This window comes from Hylobates moloch, unplaced genomic scaffold (assembly GCF_009828535.3).
Source record: "Hylobates moloch isolate HMO894 unplaced genomic scaffold, HMol_V3 SCAFFOLD_6, whole genome shotgun sequence".
Classification (NCBI taxonomy): domain Eukaryota; kingdom Metazoa; phylum Chordata; class Mammalia; order Primates; family Hylobatidae; genus Hylobates; species Hylobates moloch.
In genome coordinates this window covers 81,748,192-81,756,676 of record NW_026652281.1, presented here as the reverse complement: position 1 = coordinate 81,756,676, position 8,485 = coordinate 81,748,192, and the positions used below count along the sequence as shown (strand labels likewise).

Genomic DNA, 8,485 nt, shown 5'->3' with positions numbered 1-8,485 from the left:
CAAGCCTGTAATCCCAGCACTTTGGGAGGCTGAGGCGGGCGGATCACGAGGTCAGGAGATCGAGACCATCCTGGCTAACACAGTGAAACCCTGTCTCTACTAAAAACACAAAAAATTAGCCGGGCGTGTTGGCGGGCGCCTGTATTCCCAGCTACTCGGGAGGCTGAGGCAGGAGAATGGCGTGAACCCAGGAGGTGGAGGTTGCGGTGAGCCGAGATCGCGCCACTGCACTCCAGCCTGGGGGACAGAGAAAGACTCCGTCTCAAAAAAAAAACAAAAAACAAAAAACATTCCACTCCAATGTCATCCCTGCTGAGACCAGACCATCCCTATCCACTGCATCCAAAGTGACAGCCTCAATTAGTCATTTTTTCATGGTGCCTCTTCCTCTGGGCCACAAGAAGGCCCACTGATGCCACCCACACACCCCCATCTCACCTGCGTCCCAGCCTGGCCTGGTCAGCCTCAATGTTTCCAAGACAGATACTCACAGTGGTCCTTTCCTGGGGACAGTACTGAGCCAGGAGCTAGATGTGGGTGTTACCCCTCCCTGCCCACCCATTCCTATGGGGGCGCAGAAAGGCAGAGCCAGCCTGCTGTGGGCACAGCACCCATGGCGGTTTGACCTGAGCAGCCAGTGCTGGACCTGGCCCTGGGGACGTCCAGGAGGTAGGGAGGTTGGATGCCCGGAAGCCTTGGGCCAGCCCTTCCAGGAACACACGTGCACACGGCTTTCTATGCTCTTTTTTTGTTTTTTAATTTTTTACAAAACCGTGTGTCCCGGCCAATCAGGACAGTGCAGGCCTCCCCCAGGCATTGAGGCCTGAAGGAGGAGGCCACCATGAATGAGCAGCTGCCAACCCCAGAAGTGTCTGCCCTTCTGCATAGGGGCCAGTGTGAGGAAGGGGTCCAACTGGAGGCTCTGTTCTGCCCCCCAGGCTGCTGGGAGAGAAGGCCACGCCCTGGGTCCCTGGTGCTCCTAGTGCCTGTAAGGAAAGGAGGGAGAACAGGGTCTGAGGGAGGAGGGAGGGCTGGGGCCAGGGCTAGGGCAGGCCAGGGGGCAGCCGACAACATCTCACCAACAATGTGCGACATCATCCAACCACTGTGACGCCAATGATGACTGCTAGGAGGACGACGGTGATGGACACACAGATGGCAATCAAGACTTTCTTCTGTGGGAGAGGAGGGGGTCAGGGAAGTCACACAGGGTGCCTGGGGCAGTGGCCGGGCCTGGGAGGCTCACCTTCCTCGCTTTCTTCTGGTTCTCCAGGGCTGTCTTGACATGCTCCTGCCCGCGTTCCACGTAGTCCGCTGAGCTCAGGATGTTCTTCTCAATCCGATTGATCATCTCCCCCTGCTCAGAGGATGGGGTGGTTCAGGGAGGTAACGATGCCTTTGCCCACCCCACCCCAGATGACTGAAGAACATTCCTGGCAGGAAAAAAAAATTGCACTAACAAAGATAAGGGCAAGAGTCGATCTGACAAAAGTTCAGACTCCTTGGGGATGGCTTCCAGGCCCCTTCTATCATGTAGTCCCTTGTCCCCTGCTCGCTTATCACATACAACCTCTATCTGCAGTGGTAGCTTGGAGCTAAGGGCCTCAAATGGCTCATACCTTTCACAGATGGTGAACTGTGCCTTCACAAATCTGTCTGAATTTACCCATTCTTCCAGGCCTATCTACAGCTGCTGCAAAGCCCTCCCTATCCCTGCCTCCTCCTGGCACCACCAGCCTCAGGTCTCAGTACTCCTATTGAATGAGATCTCTTTCCTGTAAGTCTCAGCTGCAAAAGGGCATTGGCTGTAGCATGACTGAGGCCAGCTCCTCCAGTACAGGGCTGGAAGTTCAACTCAACTCACACAACCAGAGCCAGGGGAACGCCGCCCCCACCCCAGCCTTATACAGATGTCAGGAGGCAGCCCCTCTAGGGCAACTCTGACTGGACCTCTGAGAGGTATAAGGGTGGATGCTGTTAGTGGAGCGGGAGCCAGGGCTGGGGCCAGACCCGGGCAGGCTCAAGTTTTGGAGAGGGGGCAGGGTGCTATGCAGAAGGGAATGGGTATCTGCGTAGCAGCAGAGGCAGGCGCCATTCTCGGGGTACAGCTAAGGATAGGAATAAGCACCAATCTGGGGGCATGGCCAAACCTGGAAGACACAAAAGCCTCAGGGAGAGAATCTAAGGGTGGCAGGAGGCTGGCAGTTTGGACTGAGCCTGGTCTCACATCTGGGGCTGCACAGGGCACGCACCTGCATCTCCACTTCAGTAGCCAGAAAAGTGAAGATGTCGTGCAGCTCACGAATACTGCGTTCAAGCTGCTGGATCTCACTGTGCCGGGCCGAGATCTCATTTAAGGCCTGTCGAGTCACCTGCGTGTCCTTCAGGATCTGGGGGGTGGACAGGAGTGGGACAACTGTTCACAGGGAGACTGACAGCAGGTCAGAAGCTCCTGTTGAGCTTCTGGGGAGCCCTCAGCCTGGAATCTGATGGGTGACTCCAGGCAAGCTAATTAATTCCCTTAGGGGCCTCAGGGTGCCCTTAATCAGAAAGGGCCACAGCAAGCGGGGTGCAGTGGCTCGCACCTATAGTCCCAGCTACTCGAGAGGCTGAGGCAGGAGGATCACCTGAGCCCAGGAGGTCGAGAAAGGGACAGGACTCAGACGGGATGGGAGGCACAGCAGAGAGGGGCTGGCTGTGGCCACTCACATTGGACACAAACACCTCGCTCTGCCCACTGTCCAGCATCTGCTCCAGCTCCTCGTCAGACACCATTCCAGCATTGGCTGTGAAGGAAAAGGCCAGGCTCACGGCTGGGTTTGGATTACCTGCCCCTGCGGGCCAGGCTGGGCACGCACAACTCACTGATCTTCAGCTGCCTCCGGATCCGCTCCACGTTCTTCTCCCGGTATTCAGACTGCATTGAATTGCACTTGTTGATGAGCTCCACGAATTGCTGGGACAGGACCCCATGCTAAAGATGAAGAATAAAGGCTGGGTGCCCCTGGGAGGATCCCTGCCCGGTCTGCGCTTCAGCAACCCCATAGTACAGTGAGCAAATAGCATGAGCTGTTATGCGGGATCTACCACCTTAACCACCTTGTGATGACCTTGACAGGCTCCCCCATTTCTCTTCGACTAAAAGCCAAAGCCCTTATCAGGCCCACGTGGTCCTCCATGATCTTATTTATTTATTTATTTTTTGAGACAGAGTTTCGCTCTTGTTGCCCAGGCTGGAGTACAGTGGCACGATCTTGGCTCACTGCAACCTTGGCCTCCCGGGTTCAAGCAGTTCTCTTGCCTCAGCCTCCCAAGTAGCTGGGACTACAGGCGTGTGCCACCACGCACAGCTAATTTTTGTATTTTTAGTAGAGATAGGGTTTCACCATGTTGGCCAGAATGGTCTTGATCTCTTGACCTTGTGATCCACCCGCCTCGGCCTCCCAAAGTGCTGGGATTACAGGCGTGAGCCACTGCACCTGGCCTATTTTTATTTTTAATAGAGACAGGGTTGGCCGGGCACGGTGGCTCATGCCTGTATTCCCAGCACTTTGGGAGGCTGAGGCAGGTGGATCACCTGAGATCAGGAGTTCGAGACCAGCTTGGCCAACATGGTGAAACCCCATCTTACTAAAAGTACAAAAATTAGCTTGGTACAGTGGTGGGCGCCTGTAGTCCCAGCTACTTGGGAGGCTGAAGCAGGAGAATGGCTTGAACCCAGGAGGCGGAGGTTGCAGTGAGCAGAGATGGCACCACTGCACTCCAGCCTGGGCGACAGAGTGAGACCCTGTCTCAAAAAAAAAGAGGGAGGGGGTCTCACTATATTGCCCAGGCTGGTCTCGAACTCCTGGGCTCAACCAATCCTCCCACCTCAGCCTCCAAAGTGCTGGGATTACAGGCGTGAGCCACAGTGCCTGGCTAGTCCTCTATGATCTCTCCTTCTCCCATGACCTCTCTGATCTTACTTCCTCTTACTGTTCCCTTCCTCCGCCCATCCACACTGGTCTCCTTACCCCTCCGTAGACAAAGCATACTCTCAGCTCAAGCCTTTGCATTCACTTCTCCTTCTACCTAGAATGCTCATTCCCCACAAACACCTTTAAGTCTTTTGTTCAGATGTTACCTTCTGAATGAAGCTTCCTCCACCTGCTTTCAACTGCAACTCTACCTCTTCCAGCACGCTTAGTCCCTCTTCCCCTGCTCTTTTTTCCTTAATGCTTATTATGTTCTAAATAATTCACTTATTTATTATGGTGATTGTCTACACCAGAAGGGAAGTTCTATGAGGACAGGGATCATTGGTTCACTGCTGTATCCTAAAGAGTTCCAAAAAGGTCTGGCACACAGTAGGCACCCAATATGTAACTGCTGAATGCCAACCTCACTGCCTACACCCAGCTCCTATGCCTAGAGATGAACATGTTGCCTGGGTGAAACAGGTGCAACAGACCCACATGGACCCTCGACCACTCATGCCAATCACCACCACAGGCTTCCCCAGAAACACTGGCTCTGGGGCATCTGCTCTGCCTTGCCCCTTCTTCTGAGGCCTTAAATATGCTCATTCCTTGGAGTTCCTTTTCCAGAGATACATCTGCTCTCCTGGTTCCAGCTGCACCCTTCCATGATGCCCAAGCTGCTCCATCTTCAATCTGGGGTCCTTGCTGAGCCCTGGGCCCAACTACTCCAACCCTGACCTCCTGGTATCCTCCTCACTGGGGACCCAGAGAGGGCCAGTCAGATCACTGCAAATCTCCTTACTAAGATACCACCCCAGGGGCCGGGCACAGTGGCTCATGCCTGTAATCATAGCACTTTGGGAGGCCAAAGCAGGTGGATCAGTTGAGGTCAGGAGTTCGAGACCAGCCTGGCCAACAAGGTGAAACCTCATTTCTACCAAAAATATAAAAAATTAGCCAGGTGTGGTGGTGCACACCTGTAATCCCAGCTACTCGTGAGGCTGAGGCAGGAGAATCGCTTGAAGGAGGTGGAGGTTGCAGTGAGCCAAGATTGTGCCACTGTACTCCAGCCCGGGGGACAGAGCGAGACTCCATCTCAAAAAAATAATAATAATTTAAAAAATAAGATGTCACACCAGGGGAGTTCCTCTTCAGTGTCGCCCCAAGGAAGTTCCTCTTCCTGACTTCTTGAATTCCACCTGTGGGACTAAGGATGTCCCTGTCACATAGATAGGAAACCTGCCAGTCATTTATGACTTCTCACTCTCCTTCCCTGGGCAATGCCATTAGCCAGCAGGTCCCACGTGAGTAATGTCTTTATCCCCTGTTGAACCCTAACTCCTCATCTTGACTCCTAGAAAACATGTGTCCCAGCCGGGCACGGTGGCTCACGCCTGTAATTCCAGCACTTTGGGAGGCCAAGGCAGGAGGGTCACCTGAGGTCAGGAGTTCGAGACCAGCCTGGCCAACATGGTGAAACCCAGTCTCTACTAAAAATACAAAAATTAGCTGGGCATGGTGGTGTCCGCCTGTAATCCCAGCTATTCAGGAGGCTGAGGCAAAAAAAGAAAACATGTGTCCCACAGCCAAGCCTAGGTCTTGTCTGGGGTCACAGTAACTTCTTATTGAATGGAAGAAAATAAAGAAGGGTGTTATAACCAGACTGAGCATCAGGAGACCTGGTTTCCTGACCTTGAGCAAGTTCTTTCTCTGAGCTCAGTTTCCTCATTTGGAAAAATCATCCAATTGGACTCCATGATCTCTGCAGGCCCTTCCTTCATACATCTGTCATCTAATACTTCATGAAACATTTGCTGAAATGTCCTCATTTCTGAGAAAAAAAACCCACCTGGGTTTTTCTCATTCTTGTGTTGACGGAGTTATAGTTCTCATCAGCTTCCTCCTTCTGGGGCTCTATGGCTGTGGGAAGACACAGGGGTATTGGGGATACTTGTCTCCATAGGATTTTTAGGGAAATATAATTTATCATAAAATGACTAAGGCTGAGCCTCTAAGAGGAGAAAATAAGTTTATTTTTCTTTGCATTACATCACTGAGTTCCCATAGGTATGCAGAGGCCACCTAACAAAACCCCATCTCCCTGCCCAAAGAATGCCCAGTGGGCAGTAATAACTGTGTAAGTAAATGGTTTCATTATAAATAAAAGAACCTGAGAGGCGGGCTTGTGCTGTGGAGAGTACAATGGCCTGGAGGCCAGGAGACAGAGATGCTAGACCCAGGCCTGCTGTGTGACCTGGATATATCACTGGCTTCTCTGGGCCACACACTCCCCAGATATACCAACAACAGGGCAGGAACAGAGGGAAGGATGTGTCTGAGGTCCCAGGAGCTCACCCTTCAGCTGCAGGCGGATCTCCCTCCCCAGCTGTTTGATCTCATCGCGCAGGTTCTGCAGCTCCTGCTTCATGCCTGAATAAGAGAAGGCCAGGACTCCCAAACAGCAGCCCCCACCTCAACAAGCCACTCTGGCCACCACCTGCATGGAACTACAACCCCCACAATCCCTGGGGCAGAGCATGCGCCCTGCAGCCGGGGTTTCACTCACTCTCCTCGGGAAGGGGCGTGGCCAGGATGGTGACCTGCTGTTTCTCCAACTCCTGGACTTTATTCCCCAGCTTGACAATAGTCTGCCGAATTGTCCGGACCTGGGGAGGGTGACCGAGAGGGCTGAAAGAGATATGGGGTACTCCAGACCACGCTGCTCCTCGGGTCCTCCTACCCCCTCGCGAATCCAGGCGGAGACCCCAGCCCCTTACCTTCTGGAAGAACTCCTCGTCCGGGCTCCCCAGCCGTGCCGTGCCCGGGTGCACCACCAGCGCGACCCGCTCCTTGTCCTCTTCGTCCGAGCTGTCATCCCCCTGCCAGGCCCGGAATCATTGGCACTACCGTTTCGCTGCGGCTCTTACCCCGCAGGACCCACAGGCTTCCGGGACTTTCCTTCCTGGCCATCAGCCACCCCTCCCTACCCCGAAGACCAGAAGTCCTGCGTTCCAGTTCGTCCGCCCGTCCCCATCCCCGCTGCCCTGGCGTCTCACCTGCCTCAGCTCGTGGGTCCTGTCCCGCATGGCGGCCTGAGCTCTCCCTCCCCGGCGCCAGAGCCGGGAGGCCCTCAAATTTGGAATTCTCGTACCCCACTCACACTCTGACACTCCCCTCCCTCCCCCTGCGGACCCCAACACCCCCACGAGCCGCCAGAGGCTGCGTCCCTTGCACCGCCCACAGTCAATGGGAAGGCGCCGACCCCGGGGACCCCCCAAGGTTCCACAGGTTGGAATTCCCTTTTCTTCCCCCCTCCAGCTCCCGCAGCCTCAGCCCCGCCCCTCCGTGATAAGTTCGGGGCATGCGCATATGGTCGCGTCTCTTTCTTGCCCGAGGCTGGGAAGGTGGAGTCGGAAGTTGTTGCGCCCCGAGCGGAAGCGGAGCTGCCTGGACGCGAGAACTCGCTACCGTCACCGGAACCGTTGCATCTTCCAACGGAAATCTGGTTGCCAAAAGGGGTAGGAATACGTCATTTGTACGTAATCCGAGACACCCGCATCTCACATCACCCCATGGTGCCCCACCGCGTCACGTGACCAGCCCGGTCCCAAACTCGTGGACCGCAGAATGTGACGCTGTGACTGTCACGTGTCCCGGCTCTGTCAGCGCCGTCTCTGGGAGGCCGTTCTCATCACGACGTCCCCGGCACCCCGACGACCGAGCGACGCCCACACGGCCCCCGCGAGGTGGGGAGGGGCGCGCCGACCACCCCCAGAGGCCTTTCGAGGCAGTGGGTGGTAGGACCCTTGCTGACTTCGCCTTTATTGCTTTCGAGTCCAGGGGCGTGGGCGGACTGACGACTTAGCATTTGGGGCTGTCAGCATCATGGGACCTTGAAAATCGGGAAATAATAGGATCCGAGTCGTCAGCGTCAGAAAATTGCAGGGTTGTGTGGGCAGGGAATCTGGGGGTGGGAAGTGACCTCAGTCAAGGCAGAAATCTCTTCTTCCGCATCCTTCTGGCGCAGCCTCTGACAGGTGGGCGGCCAGCCGGCGCCCTCCTTGAACACTGCAGCCCGGCTGCACTCACCACCTTGTGAGCCATCAGACCACGTCAGGGCAGCTCAGGCTAAGAAAAGTGTTTGTATTGATCACTCTGCCTCCCTGCCACTCACACACCCCAACCCCTGCCTTGCATCTGAGGCCAGGTAATGACTTTGTTCTTAACTGAATCTGGGGAGTTCCTAGCTCAGTACCAAGCACATTACGGGCCCTCTATAAATACTTGTGGACAGAATTTGAGCCTTTCATGTATCTGAGGATAAAGCCCCTGGTTCCTTGGTCTTCTTTAGGCTTCAGGCTTTCTGACTGTGACACTTCTCTAATCCTGGGTATCTAGATATTCACTCATTTTTTATTTTTAAAAATTTTTAGGAGATGGGGTCTCAGTATGTTGTCCAAGCTGGTCTCTAACTCCTGGGCTTAAGCAATCCTTCTGCCTCGGCTTCCCAAAGTGCTGGGATTACA

The 8,485-nt window shown here is 54.6% G+C and overlaps 1 protein-coding gene across 3 annotated transcripts; it reads right to left on the bottom strand.

The window, feature by feature from the left end:
• Positions 1–732: 732 nt before the first annotated feature.
• On the bottom strand, positions 733–7,603 carry STX4 (syntaxin 4). Of its 3 annotated transcripts, none has more exons than XM_032157200.2 (11): positions 7,016–7,603; positions 6,737–6,838; positions 6,526–6,647; positions 6,315–6,389; positions 5,809–5,879; positions 2,866–2,974; positions 2,710–2,786; positions 2,253–2,390; positions 1,247–1,357; positions 1,080–1,175; positions 733–986 (listed from the first exon to the last, which is right to left on the bottom strand). In XM_032157200.2, exons 2-10 carry the CDS (start codon positions 6,832–6,834, stop codon positions 1,095–1,097), a joined length of 882 nt encoding a protein of 293 aa, XP_032013091.1. In that variant the 5' UTR covers positions 6,835–6,838; positions 7,016–7,603; the 3' UTR covers positions 733–986; positions 1,080–1,094. The 3 variants fall into 3 exon arrangements, with proteins under 3 accessions (XP_032013091.1, XP_032013090.1, XP_032013092.1); XM_032157199.2 differs by having other exon boundaries at positions 6,526–6,625; XM_032157201.2 differs by lacking the exon at positions 7,016–7,603 and having other exon boundaries at positions 6,737–6,998.
• Positions 7,604–8,485: the final 882 nt, after the last annotated feature.

What these genes read in the sequence shown, in the direction of transcription:
- STX4 (XM_032157199.2), bottom strand. Translation starts at nt 7,045, where the DNA reads ATGCGGGACAGGACCCACGAGCTGAGGCAG. An exon ending in ACGAGGAGTTCTTCCAGAAG is followed by an intron (nt 6,626 to 6,736) that starts GTAAGGGGCTGG and finishes CACCCTCCCCAG; the next exon opens with GTCCGGACAATTCGGCAGAC. An exon ending in ACCAGAAGAAAGCGAGGAAG is followed by an intron (nt 1,176 to 1,246) that starts GTGAGCCTCCCA and finishes CCTCTCCCACAG; the next exon opens with AAGAAAGTCTTGATTGCCAT.